The sequence below is a fragment of the Phaseolus vulgaris genome, chromosome 1 (genome assembly GCF_051622355.1).
Source record: "Phaseolus vulgaris cultivar YP4 chromosome 1, ASM5162235v1, whole genome shotgun sequence".
Classification (NCBI taxonomy): domain Eukaryota; kingdom Viridiplantae; phylum Streptophyta; class Magnoliopsida; order Fabales; family Fabaceae; genus Phaseolus; species Phaseolus vulgaris.
Genome location: NC_143498.1, coordinates 9960728 through 9976133, shown reverse-complemented (window position 1 = coordinate 9976133; position 15406 = coordinate 9960728). Strand labels below are relative to the sequence as shown.

Here is a 15406-nt window from a genome sequence, read left to right as displayed (position 1 = left end):
GTAACAGCCCCAAATGGCCACTACCCACATTCCAGCAGCCATTGGTGGCACTATTCCAGGTTCCAACGGCACAACTTCTTCAACCTCCAAAAATCCAGCAATGTGGAGGCGCAGAACTTCCAAGTCGTGCGGCACGATCCAAGGTGGGGAGGGCAACGTTTGCTTTTCAAACTTGGAGTCATTCTCCGCTTCACTCTGCTTTCGAGATTTCCTCCAACAGAAGCATCGAAAGATTAGGGTTTTCCACGCACAATCTGATTTCCATTTCACACACTCTGTTTTTCATTTTTATTTTGCTATATTAGGTTCTGTTTTACAACACATTGTACAAAAGATGGTGAATGAGAAAGAGGGGTTGGAATCTTATTTGGAGGTATATAGACAATGATATCAACAAAAGAAAATTTCTTACAAGGTCTATCTTAGATGAAAAAGAGTCAGTTATATTTTTCAAAAATTGATTCCACAAACGTGTTAATTTAGCAATGTCTTTACATGTGTTTTATCTCTTGATTTCAAAAACCGAGAATTCCTTTTCTACAACCCCAAAAGTGATGAACACCAACACTTTCCACCAAAATTGGAAGCGAAGAAAATAAAAGCAACAAAAGCTCAATTTGGAAAGTTAAACTCAAAAGGAATTAATGAGACAAACAACAAAAGAAAGCCAAAAATTTACAAGCAACAAAAGGCTGAAAATAAAAGGCTAGCATAAACAAATGGAACCTAAGATTAGCTCTAGAATAGATCAACAAAACAAAAATCTAGAGTAAACTGGCATTGCCTAATCCAAAATTTATGAGAATTTTTCCAGAGAAAATTTGTGGAAGAAATTTTTATGCCCAAACTTCAACTTAAAATATGATAAAATGCAACAAATTTCAGGTCAAGTCAACGGATATTCAGGGAGAAACAAATCAAACAATTTGATACACAGTGAAGCGCTAGGCAACCAGGATTAAGCCTTGCTTTCACTTTGGCAAAGACAATTCAAAAATTTATTGCGGATTTTGTACAACGAATTTGAGGCTTAAATTTTAATAAGAACAAAAAAAACACTATCAGAAAGGTTTGTTAAAAATTTCAACACAAAAAACCAAAGGAATAAGGCGTAGAAAATTCTAGACCAAGAGCAAACTACACTAGGCCAAGTACACCTTGATGTGTGCCTTTTGTGCCCAACGATCTATCATACTTTCAGTAGAAACCACTTCCACTTTTCACGAAGTTGAGCCTTCATGACTTTTGAAGTGAAAGGGTGAAAACTAGCGAAGTTTGCTATCATTGACTCATTTAACAAGGGCATTGAAACAACCTTAAAAGGTTGTTATCGATCACATGCCCATTATTCCTTGAGATAAGGAACCTTGAGTCTGATTTAGAAGTCATTGCATGTCATTAGTTCATCTTGCGGAACGGGATTAGTTTTCAATCTGAAACCACTATATTCCTGTCTTTGTTGCTACCCTCTGGGATTGAGTATCATGTACTAGTCATCCCCCATCCTCGACGGGTTATTTTTTGTTGGGTCAGTACAAGACTCAACTACCTGCTCAATGCAATGGGTTATGACCTATAGTTTCTACTTGACACAATGTGTATTATAGTCCTGGTTGAGTATTACGAGTTGCTCAGAAAGAACTTGCAACTCAAACTGATGTTGGTTTTACATGAACTCCAAATCTTTGTTAAAATTGACCTACATGCCAACTATTATATTTTGGAGGTTCTTCTCAATTTTTTGAAATACATTTTTTATATATGAGAAATATTTTATAATATGCACCTATGAATATATTTTCGAAAAGTTGGATAGATACAATTATTATAATAAAAATATTATTAATAAAATAAACATTAAATCATATTTATTTTTATTTTATGTTTTACTTCTTTCTTTTTTTGCATTATTGTTTCTTTCTTTTAATTCTTTCATTTATACTAGATATACCATAATTTGTACATACACATTGTAAAAATGAATATTTTGAAAAAGAATCATGTATGTGATAAGATATTTTATAATTTAAATATAAAATCCAATTGTGTTGTCATGTAAACAATTTTTTATTGTTAGTTAATTTTAAGTGTATTTTCGCAGACTAAAACAAGTTTGCTACAATTCACAAAACTACAAAAGTCTATTTTAAATTTAAGAGACTAAAAACAAATTAATATTACTAATTTGTTTTATTTTTTAGGATATTTTTGTAAATATTTGTTAAAACTTCAAAAAATTATGAGAACTCAAATTTTTATTGAAAATATGCAGGAAAGTCCTACGGAAATATGTAGTGGTGTCATATGAAATTTGAGAAACTAAAACTAGGATTTAAATCAATTAAAAATCAAAATAAAATTATTTATGTTTCAAAATATGCAATGTAAAATTTGTAATAGAACCTTGGTTCATTTGGTTTATATTTTAATCAAATTAAAAGAAAAAGATTGGCAAAAGACTGAGGTAAAAATGAATGAATGATATTTTAAAATCAAGGTTAAGAAGTCGATCATAATTGAAATATAAGTTATGTATCGGTATGGGCGAGGCCGAGGTCCACCTGGCTGTCCGAGGCCGAGTCCACATGACCGAGATCAGGGGAACTTGGCTGAAACATTAGAAGACTTGGCCGAAAGGTCGAGAGGCCGAGACCTTAGAAGACTTGGTCGAAAGGCCGAGACCTTAGAAGACTTGGCCGAGAGGCCGAGACCTTAGAAGACTTGGCCGAAAGGTCGAGAGGCCAAGACCTTAGAAGACTTGGTCGAAAGGCCGAGAGACCGAGACCTTAGAAGACTTGGCCGAAAGGTCGAGAGGCCGAGACCTTAGAAGACTTGGTCGAGACCTTATAAGACTCGACCAAGACCAGTGGAATTTGGCCGATGGCCGACCCACACCATGGGAACTTGGCCGACAGCCGACCCCTACTACAGCTAACGCTCAAACCAAGATCAGTGAAGTTAATCCATCATCAAGAATTAGGTAATGCAACCCTAAGCGGTATCCACCTCGATAAGCGGGCCCAACAAGGTAGGCCCATTAGAATAATATAAATAGCACGCATTCCAAGGAGTAAGGTATGTCATTTATTACTGTTCACCTACTTGAGAGCTGACCACCCACTTTACTGACTTGAGCGTCAGAGTGCCTTCGCAGGTACCCCCACCATTCGGTGATTCGCCCGACAACCGAGTGCCGAGTACCGAAGGATAAGCAGAAGGACGAGAAGAATCACAGTTCATCACCCAGTCACCTACCCGACCGAAAAAAGGAGAATAAGACTTTAATAGTTCTCTAGGTTTCATCTCCCTAGCATGAACAAGTTATAATAATTTTTATACACATTATAGAGATAATTAGTGGAGTTTACCCGTGGAAATTAGAAACAATTCTAATCAACATAAAATTCGTTAAATATTTTGCTTGTTTTAAAATTAATTCTGCTCCACCGTAGCGTTATTTCTAACCTTTGCAACTTTAATTTTTAGCCCGAATATTTTAAGGAAATGTTGTGTGTATAAATTTTTAACCATTGCAATTAGTACAACTTAGTTAGGATATGAGAAAATTTAATTTTAAAAAATTCTATCTTTTATTTTGATAGGAATTTAACTTTGAGTTAAAAGTTGCATATTTAAAAAAAAAGAATAAGATAAATAATATATTAGTAAAAAAAACTTAAAAATTTACTTTTGAATATTCAAAACAAAATCAAGGTAATGTTTCATATGAACTTGTACATGAGTTAATAATGTTACCTATTATGATATCATTCATTTACAGCCAACTTTTAACTAGGTATTCATAATTCTTTTTGTCTCAATAATATTTTTGACAAGTTAGAATTTAAAAAATTAATTTTGGTGCATTTTAAAGAACGGATTCAAGTTATATTATGGATTGTCATAACATAACCTAAATTAATGTTATATATTCCCTTTAAAAGTATAATTTTTAAAAGATATGTACCAATGATAATACTTATTGACTTAATAAATAATGTTATGCTTAGCATTACATTATATTTATATTTATATTAAAATATGAATCTAGCCTAAGAAAAACAAATTAATAATTTTGCTTCCATATAAAGATGTTTTGGATGAAGCACAAAAAAGCAAGTCTTTCTAAAATCACAAATATTAACAAAAATTTATTTTTTAGTGCTTCTTACACATAGGTATACTTATCCTAGGTCTTTTCAAGGAAGTCGAATAAAAGATTGAATTGAAAAATTTAAAAGCAAAATAAATTTTGTTATATATGTATGCATTTATTTATTAATACAGTTTAATTAGTGTAACCAATCAATAATTTATTGATTGACAGAGTAATCAGAGACTCGATATTTTGATTGAGTCAATGACTAAAATAACTTCAATTTACAATTTTATGTTAAACAGAAACAGATAGTCTGAGAGTAGATGATGTAGTTTCTCAATTCCATTGTTCAAACTGCAACTTGTAATTCAACAACATGCTGTTCACAAAACAAGAAAATGTATATACCATTAGACTATATATGCTTCTTTGATTACATTTACAAGTATCAGAATTAATGTACATATAACAAGCAGCAACCCTGTGATTCCAATGTCAGTATGAACAAATTTTCCTTTTCATAATTCTTTAGATGGATGAATATTGCAGTGCATGAATTGTTTCAAAACTCAGCCAAAAGATATTTTCAGGCTGGCCACTTTGCCATGCATTTCTTCCTTCAGCATCGAATCCAAAGAAATCTACCATTTCCCCCACCCTTTTTCTTCTCAAGAAAAAGTGTTGAAAGCAAAAAAGTAGAATAAAAGAGCAATGTCTAATATAAGTTCTCTTAACCCACCATACACAGAATGATTATCTCCAATGTTCATTTATTCATCCCCCTTTTGAAAATCCTGACAGATGTACAAGTGTTGCACTAGTACCTCTTCAGCAAACTTCGAATACGAACTAAGAACCATGTTTTTAAGAATGTTTTGTGCTTTCTCCAACCACTAAAGTACTTACCAATCACCCTTTTATAACTAGGCCTTTGCTGAACCAAAAGCCAGTACTCAGCAATGTTTGGCCTTCCAGTTATGTACTCGTTCTCTAAATCCAAGAGTTTTATACGAGCTAATACTGGAATGAGCATCACATCAGCCATGGTAAAATCTTGACCTGCCAAAAAAGGTGTTTCACACAGTTGCCTCTCCACCTCATCAAGCAATCTAAACAAATGCTCCTTGCTCCTTCTCAAAACATCAGCTTCTTTCAATTTCTCTTCAGTCTCATAGGCTTCTCTCAACTTCCTATGGTAATCTCCTGCTAATTCAGGTGATTCAGACATGCGAGCAATCACTACTTGCCTTATGAACTTGGAAACATAAATGCGGTATTTCTCGGGTATATGTGCAAGTGTGAAAAACTTGGGGTCCCACTCTTGTATCTTCTGCATCCATTCCATCACTTCCCTGTTACTGGTACTGATACTCTCAGCCCCTGAGGAAACCACAGCAATTCTTTCTATGTACCTGAACATTCAACCCAAGTGTATAACTTCTGTCAGTAACATAAAGGTTTGAAAGTAAACTCAAAATTGTACACACTCTTCACTCTTAGTGTGCAAATAATTAAGCTTTACCAAGAAACAATACAAACCAGTTCATATCTAGAGTGCATACACAATTTGCCGCTTTGAGGGAAATGGTTTTGGAGTGATGATGTATATGAAGATAGGACTCGGTCAGCAATCATTTTTCAACTAGTTTTTCTTCGGTAATTTTAATTTCCAGTGCCACATAAGTATACAAAAAATATATTCCTTTTATGTACATTTATTTAAGTAGAAATAAATGGAATGATACAAGAAGGGTGTGAAGAATAGGACATACTGGATTATATCAATAGTATTGTAAATGATATGAGAACCATTTTGGAAAACAGGGACCCTTCCACGGCGATTCATCTTGAAGAAAGAAGAATCCAAGTTCTTGCCAGTAATGGGATTGACATGGTGAGATGTATAATCCACACCCTCCTCCTCCAATGAAATTCTCACCCTCTGGCTGTCCAAATCCAAAGGATGATGATATAGCTGCATCTTCTTCTCAGCTCTTGCAATATTTATTCCAGGTAGTGAGCTAATAGTTAAGCATTGTTGTGTTTAACACCAAAAATCATACAGGAACCACTGAGACAGCATTCAGGGCTGCAAAACAATGATAACAAAATTGTCCTGAGAAAGTTACTAGTAAACTATTCACCCTTGTCCTTTGGTCACCCAAGCTATTACTGACATGTTATAGAAGCCTCATCACATGCATGATTAATGCATAGCACACAGAAAATTTAAGCCACACATTGCACAATGAATTGACCACTAAAGTCTAGGACACTTGTATGCAATCTCGATTGAATACAACCGGAACCAGATTGGGTCCTTCTACTACTAAAACAACTTGAACAATACGTTGCTGGTTTAAGTGAAACTAAACTTAGAGTTAGATCCTTTAAGCAATGTTTTGGGTAACCTTTAAGCAAAGTTTTGAGCATGAATCTTCTACACGGATAAAATATGATTGAAAGGAGATTTTCAGGCAAAGATTAGTTATCAGCCGATAAAGACACCATAAAAAATGTCACACTAAACCACAAAATTTGATAACTTGCTAATTTGGAAAGTACTAGCAGTGCAAGCACCAAATCAAATCAAATATTCAAGACACAAATACCCTTTTCGGTAATGGGTGTCTGAGGATCGAAGGAGGTGTTTTGGAAGATCAAGATTCCAAAGCTCAAGTTCCCAAAGAAAACAATCAACTTAGTTGCAAATAACCCATAGTGATCAAACCTCCTAAAACCAAACCTCCAAACCATCTTCAAGAAGATAAAAAGGAAACATAAATATTGCTAACAATAGATAAATAACTTGGAATTATGCAAACTCAAATGCAACTAATCTCAATAATTGAAAGTGTTGAGACAACATAAGTATAAGCAGACACGAAATTGACAAGGTGTTTCATCGTGTGTTAACAGAAATTAAAGTTGAGGAGAATGACATACCCAGAAACAGAGAGTGAAGAACAAAGAAAGGAACAAGTTAGCGTTGAGTTGGGCTTTTGAAGAATTTTGCAGGAGACAAGAATAAAAAGCTGAAAAGGCTTTTAAACTAAACTACAAAGTGAAGAGTAAAAAATATGCAAAGTGCGAAACTTCCATAACTTGTGCTCTGTTTGGATCAGTATATTATATTATTAATATTGGGTTATTGAAAACCATGGCCAACGCGTTCTGTTGTTAGGTTTTGGACACGTAGATGAAATTTCTTGCGCTTGTGCGTTATTATGCTAATATGAAAGTTATTTTTTGAAAGAAAATAGAAATAATAAAAGCAAGTCAATAAAAAAAAATTAAGCATGCCAATATTCAAAGTTATTAGAATTAAAATGATTCATCTAAAAATATCACAACTAATTTTTAAAGCATACACAAGCAAGATAATAAATTAAATTTAAATATGATTTGTATGTAAAATCATACAGTTTTAAATTAATAATTTTTATCCTATTAAAATCTAAATTATGACTAAATTGATCAAATACATATACATACATGTATATATATATATATATATATATATATATATATATATATGATAATGTGATAGACCCTACTAGGGCTTGAGAATATTGTATTGATGATAAGTCTATAGAAGTTTGCAGGGAATACTTTTTGAAAATCTACCTAGAATTAGCATAAAGAATGATCTCACTTTTACCAATTATATCTAATTATGTAGTTTTAGCAATTTACTTTGTTCTAAAATATCTTATAGCATTAATTAGTTTATAATGTAGTATTAATTTTTTAATGTGTCCTTATTATATAAATTACTTCAATTTTCATAATGTATTTATTTAAAAAGTGAAACTATTATAAGTAAAAGTATATTAAAAAAACATATATTTATTATTATATGTGTAAATATCTTATACCGTATAAAAAAAAGTATATAAAAAATCTTATGATAAACTCTGGAAGTAGTATTTTATAATAAATTTGGAAGATTACGTATAATCTTTTAAACAACATATTTGATTTCTTAAAAGATTATATGAGTAACATATTTAAAATATTAGTTACTCGCAACAAAAACTTTAAATAGCCAATAAACATTTTATAAATTTCAGAATATTTTTTTAATAAAACATGTTTGTCCCGGTCTTTTATATTTTAAGTGAGAAAAATAACATAAAATTAATTTTTCATAAATCAAATTAATTTTATTCTTTTTTATAAAAAAAACTTTCATGTTAGGTTTCACTATGTTCCTTGACATCTCAGTTAGGCTGACACATCAAATAACAACAATCATTTGTCATCATATAAAAAAAATATTATTAAAAAAAAATACAAAAGTATGGGGGACTAGACTAAAACCCATATGTTAACAAAAACGATACATAGGTAGACTATACCTATTAATAAAGAATTCTAAGAACATACTAGATGAAAGTTTATTATACCAATGAAATGATTCTCTATGAATAAATTTTAAATTAGTCAACTTCACACGCATTCCCTTCACGAAAATATGAATAACCCTAAACTTGATTTTTCCACAGTAATTAAGATAAGTATTTCATCGATTACGAAGCATCCAAGGAACATTTGTCCTAGCAGTAAACACATCACAAACCAAGACAGAGTCACATTCTAGTCAGACATTAGTAAGACTCAACTTTTGAGCTTCCTCCAAAGCATATATAACTCCATACAATTCAGCAACCAAAGCAGTCTGAACGTCAAGAAACGCAGAGAAAACTCCAATAAACTCCCTCATACTTCCACGGAAAATACTTTCACAAGCGGCAAGACCTGGATAACCCCTAGCAGCCCCATCAGTGTTAATTTTAACCCAGCCTGGTGAATGAAACTCCTATAAATCAAATTAATTTATCTATAAGGTAATTTATATAATTTTTTTAATATAATTTAAGTTTTTTTTTAAATACATAAAATAATTTTAATTTATAAAAAATATTTTATATTTTATTATATTATTTTTAAATTTTTTTATACAAAACATCGTTCAAATAATATATATAAATAGATAGAGGCACGGTGAGTTTGGAATTTTCTTTCTAGTATTTCTTTGACTCGCTTCAATTAATATATATTAGTTGTCTGTTGAAAGTCACTAAAATGTAAAATATATTTTATGTCAAAATTATTTTAAACCATTATAACTATATCAATTTGTATAATTGAAGATATTAATGTATATGTACTAAGAATTATATAATTTGGATATATTTAATATTTTATTAATTGTTATTATTAGTAATTTATTCAATGAATTTGAATAAGTATATGTCATTGATATAAAAATTAATGGGTAAAGTTAATGTTTAGTACAACAATTATTATTTTGCTTTTAGTATATAATAATAAAAGAAAATCAATTTTGATACAATAAATATATATTTATTTTTCTTGAAATTTATTAATGTTCTAGTTATATGTACACAAGAAAATTATAAAGTGGCAATGGAGAATGAAGAGTAATGTATCAATATTTAAGTAAATTATTTAAAAAGAAACGTGTTAGTTTTAGAAAGAGGGTTTAGATAGTCATTAAAAATATTTTTGAAAAATCTTTCACAAATTATCAAATTATTTATGAGATGTTATGAAGAGTTTGTTTGAGATGTTATGAAGAGTTTGTTTGTTAGTATTATAAAATACCGTTATCTTTTAAAGGAATAGTCAACAACTAATGTAACTAATGTAAGTTGTAATAGAAGGATTAGCAATAACATAATTTTATATTGATTTACCTTAATTTGTACTGACTTTAGTTTTCCAATAATTTCTACTAACTTTAGTTTTTCAATACTAAATGCAAATAATTCAACTATTACAATGAGTACCTAAAATCATTATTAGTTATCTAAGTACATAACACTTCTTCAAATCATTTACAGGAATGACTCCCACCTTATCCTTGGGCATTTAACAAGTGAGTTTCAAGTCAAAGACGTTAAGCTGCTTAAGTATCATAACACTTCTTCAAATCATTTGTAGCAATGACTCCTACCTCACCATTGAGCATTTAACGAGTGAGTTTAAAGTCAAAGACGTGAAGTTGCTGACCAAATTCGACAAGCTCATGATTTAACACATTAAACGAGAGCACAACACTAAGGTCGACCTACTGTCAAAGTTAGCCAACAACAAAAACAAAAGTCAACATAGTTCAATCATCCAACAAACTCTATCGATACTTAGCATCAATAAGCAAACCAAATGCTTTCAGGTAACCAACGTCGAATCTTGGATGACCCCTATCAAGAATTTCATTGAGACTGGAAATATGAAGGCAAGATGAAAAGGTCATGCGAGTGTGCACAGTTTGTCTTAATTAAGGACGAACTATTCAAAAGAAGTTTTTCTCAACCCTTGTTAAAGTGTGTCTCAAAGAAGCAGACCATTTACATAATCAAAGAATTGCACCACTGTGTGTGCAGATTACACTTTGGAAGCTGGACAATGACAACCTGAGTAATTAGAGTCGGATACTATTGGTCGACGATGCAGACCGAGTGCATCGAATATGTCAAACGATGCGAAAATGCTAAGAATTCTCCAACGTAGTGGTCAATAAAGTCATCCTCATTGTTGGGTTTAATAGTGCCAAAGTTCAAGAGGGGGGGTGAATTGACCTTTTAAAACTTTCTCACAGAAACAGTGTTTAACCCAGTTTTACAGAAAATAAATCGATTTATGTGAAAATGAACAGATTTATTTCAGCACTGTTTTTTGTTTGAAACGCTTTTAATACAGCAAGGTTAATCACAAGACTATGCAGATAGATTTTCCAGATGCACACACACAGATATCAGAATGAAAAACAGTGAAACACAAAACAGCAAACTTCAATTTCAAGCAAATGATTAAGGTTCAATTGATAGCATGCTAATAAATTGAGTGACCTTTGCAAACAACCTGTTCCAGTGGCTTTTAACAGACTATGAGTGTTCTTCTTGATGTCAAGCAATTTTCCAGAAATTAAGAACAATGAATCACAGAACAGCAAGCTTCAACTTTCAGCAATTGTTTAAGGTTCAATTAATAGCTTTGACAGTTTCTTGAGCAGCCTATCACAGTCACTGTGTTCCAATGGCTTTTAGCAGATTATATATGTTCTTATCATATTCAAACAACTTTTTCAAAAATCAAGAACAGTATGCACAGTGCCCGGAAAGAACAGATTTATTTTCAATTGAACAGATTTATTTCTTTGTTGTTTTATCAATTATGCAGAAACGAAATTGCAGAGAGTGAGAGAGAATGAACACAAGCAGTTATACTGGTTCACTCAACCTGAGCTACATCCAGTCTTCACCAACAACAGGTGGAAATCACTAAAACACAGTACAACCAAGTACAATTCCCACTGTTCTTGAAACCTACAAGAACTTAGGTACTCTTGCTGAAAAAACCTATTTCAGCTCACACACACACTCTCCAAGAACACCTATCAAGAAGAGTGTTCAACCAAACTATTACAAGAAATGAGAAGTGAAACGATTACACCTGATTGAGGATACTAAGATCTGCCTTAAACCAGTAGGCAAGATTGCTAGAACAGTAGTTGCACCTCACACCAAGCTTTTTGGAACCAAACCAAGAACAAGCACTTTGTGATTTTTGAAATCTTTGAAGAACAAATGCTAATCCTTTGTAAACACTTAACTCTCTGCTGTCAAAACTTGTTTGTGCAAATGTATGAATTGTTGAATTGATTTTTAACTCAGAAAACAAGTTTGCATTTTATAGAGAACCAACTTATAACAGATATTTGAAAAACAGTTAAAGCTGTTATAAAATGAACAGATTGAAAATAAAATGAACAGATTTATTTTCAAAAAACAGTTAGAGAATCTGTTAAGTGAGGAGACTTAGTCAACCACTCTGGTGCAGAGATAAAACTGAAAACGTTTAAGCTTGTCATGGCACCAGAGACAAAAAAGAATCTATTCATTTACAGATGAACAGATTTATTTTTCAAAACGAAAACAGAGAAAGTTTAACTATTTAAAACTCAGTCGTTTTGAAAGGTAGAAGACTTAGCCAAAATACCTGATGCACAAAATCTAATTTTCACAAGACATAGCCAAGGCATCAGTGTAAAAATGAATCTGTTTATTTAGAAAAGAACAGATTTATTTTTCTGCAGTAAACGTGTTTTTTTCAAAACATGTGAAAAACAGTTTAAGAAAACTTATGCTTGTTCTTATCACATGACCAGTGGTTATGAGGTGAGTTACTCAGCAAAAAGCCCACTCTTAGACAACCTCTAAGCACTATCTAAGACACACTTAAAGCAAAGCAAAAACAAATGAAATGTACATATAAGTCTTCATCAAACACTACATATAAGCCTTCATCAAACACAATCTTGAAGGGGCAGCAACCATCTTCAACAATCTCCCCCTGTTTGATGGAGACAAATCCCCATAGCTAACCTCATAGCTTTGTTGCTTTAAGTACCTGCACTGCACCAGATTTTAAACCAGAATTGCACCTGCACTGCACTAGATTTTAAACCAGAAAAAAAACAGCAGTATTGCATAGCATAAGACATGGTTTTAAGGTGCAGAATTAACTCCCTGTCACAGCTAGCTTCACCTAGCATGATGAGCTATTTTTCTCCCCCTTTGGATTCATCAAACAGCATATAAGCATAGGGAATAAAGGGATATAAAGCAAAAACCATAATCATAATAGTTCAGAAACAGAAAACCAAATTGTTCAGCATTACAGAAACTTGAAAACTGATAAAGAAAGCATTAAAAGCAGAAAACTACTGATTCTTGTAGTAAAGCTCTGCAAGTTGTGCCTGAACCCCTTCAATCTGATCATCAAGGTGTTAGAACCTTGCATGAGTAGTCTCAAAGTGTGCCCTTTGTTCTGCAGACATTACATCAAGATGATACAGCACTTGCCTCTCAAACATAGACATTGGTTCTCCACGGTATTTTGGACCTTGATAGGCAACAATGGCATTTGCAGCAACTTCCTCATGTTCAGATTGGGCAGCAGGTGAGTCATCATCCATAGGGACAGCTTCATCCTCATCCTCATGTTCTGCTTGAGGGTCCTTCTCCTTGAGAACCACCCACTTGTCTTCAATTTTGTGAAAACCCATTTTGGTGAGAGTTGAAGTATCAATCTCACTTACAGCTTTGATAGGGTCATTTCTCTCATTTGTAACATCAACACCAAAGTAATCAATTAATTTGGAAACAAGAATAGCATAGGGAAATCGGTAATCAGCCAACCTTTTTGACTTGAGTATGTATTCATTGACAATGAACACCCAGTTTACCTTAATCTGGTTCATGATGCAATATAGGAGAATGAGATCCTCTTCATGTAAGACAGCATGGTTTGTCCCTCTTGGAATCAGTTGCCATGCTATGATGTATGCAACTAGACGTGGAGTGAGGTTCAAATGCCCAGCATGAAACCTGTTTATACTCTCTGTAGGATTCCTCATGCAACTCTTATAATATTGCAACTTGTTGAATTCTGAAATTCCACTGGTATTTCCCTGCCTACTTTCAATCCAGCATATTTTATTCCAGCCACGGAGTTCCACACCTCACTTGTGATCTTCATCTTAGTTCCTTTCACATAAGAGACAACATTCTTCCCATCCAATGTGAGGTTAGTATAAAACACCTTAACCAAGTCAGGATAAACATTACCCGTTAATTCCAGCATCTTTTTCAGTTTCTGGTGCTTCAACACAGCCCTTGTTTCTACCAGTTTTTCAGATTTCAGCCAGTTGAAATCCAGCACCTTGGGTATGTTGATCTGCTTCCTGCTTGTCTCATGAATGTAGGCATTGATGCCCTCTTCATTTCCAGCGAACCAGCCTTCTAGTACACCTTGAGAAGTGGTTTGCTTTCCCTTGCTTTTCTGTTTTTGTCTTGAAGACGAAGCCATGTTTGAACCAGAAAATATTTCTTGTTTCTAATGGTGAGAACAGAAAGAGAATGGCCAATGTGGGTAGCAAGTATTCACACAGATTTATAGCAGAATAAATGGATTGATATGGCAGTTATGAGTGGATATGCATGAAGATTTTATGCTCTGAATTTGTGCAGAGAATCTTTGAAAATATGCACCAAATATTTAGGGTCACGATGCATACACTCAAACTCTTATTGAGCACCCAAACCATCAAATCGGTTACATAACCATGACCAAAACCGTCAAAGGTACAGAGGTTAATGCCCACTAAGTCAGTCAAGCAGTCAAAGATCAGAAATTCTCTTTCCTAGTCATCAATGCATATCAGTGCAGAAAATAAACACATTTAATTGTGAATAAACCGATTTAATTTTTACTGCTAGGCATAATTGACATTTATAATACCCAATTCATTAAGCAGAAAATTAAACCTATCTTTGGCTAATGGTTTTGTGAACAAATCAGCAAGCTGTAAATCAGTACCAATGAACTTAATATCACATGTTCCATTAGATATGTGTTCCCTTAGAAAATGATGCCTAATTTCAATGTGTTTGGTTCTTGAATGCATAACAGGATTTTTGGTTAAGTTGATTGCACTTGTATTATCACACAGCAGAGGTATATGGTTAAGTGAGATACCAAAATCATTCAATTGTTGTCTTAGCCATATAATTTGAGCACAGCAACTTCCTGCTGCAATGTATTCTGCTTCAGCAGTGGAAAGAGCTACACAAGCCTGCTTTTTGCATTGCCATGAGATCAAGCTTGATCCAAGCAAATGACAAGTTCCACTTGTGCTCTTCCTATCAATTTTGCAACCTGCAAAATCTGAATCAGAATAACCAGTTAAGCTTAATGAAATATTACCTGGATACCACAAGCCAACTTCTTTAGTTCCTTGCAAATACTTCAAAATCCGTTTGACAGCATTGTAGTGTGATTCTTTAGGAGCAGATTGAAACCTTGCACACATGCATACTGCAAACATTATATCTGGCCTGCTGGCAGTGAGATATAGTAGTGATCCTATGAGTCCTCTGTATTTGGTTTCATCAACAGAAATTCCAGCTTCATCATGATCCAAATGACAGCTTGTTGAGAAGGGTGTGCTTATTGGTTTACACTTGTCCATTTCAAATTTCTTCAGCAGATCCTTGCAATACTTAGCTTGACTTAAGAAAATGCCATCCTTGAGTTGTTTGGCCTGCAAGCCTAGAAAATAGTTCAACTCACCCATCATTGACATTTCAAACTCACTCTTCATAACTTTCACGAAAGCTTCACACAATTCTCCATTGTTTGATCCAAAAATGATATCATCCACATATACTTGGACAAGAATTGAGTCATCTCCTTTCTTCTTAATGAACAAGGTCT

General features: G+C 33.1%; 1 protein-coding gene across 1 annotated transcript; it reads right to left on the bottom strand.

The window, feature by feature from the left end:
- Nucleotides 1-4479: 4479 nt before the first annotated feature.
- LOC137813484 (glutathione S-transferase TCHQD) lies at nucleotides 4480-7213 on the bottom strand. The gene is made up of 3 exons (XM_068615774.1): nucleotides 7046-7213; nucleotides 5872-6188; nucleotides 4480-5511 (listed from the first exon to the last, which is right to left on the bottom strand). Exons 2-3 carry the CDS (start codon nucleotides 6078-6080, stop codon nucleotides 4917-4919), a joined length of 804 nt encoding a protein of 267 aa, XP_068471875.1. The 5' UTR covers nucleotides 6081-6188; nucleotides 7046-7213; the 3' UTR covers nucleotides 4480-4916.
- Between the last annotated feature and the right edge of the window lie 8193 nt (nucleotides 7214-15406).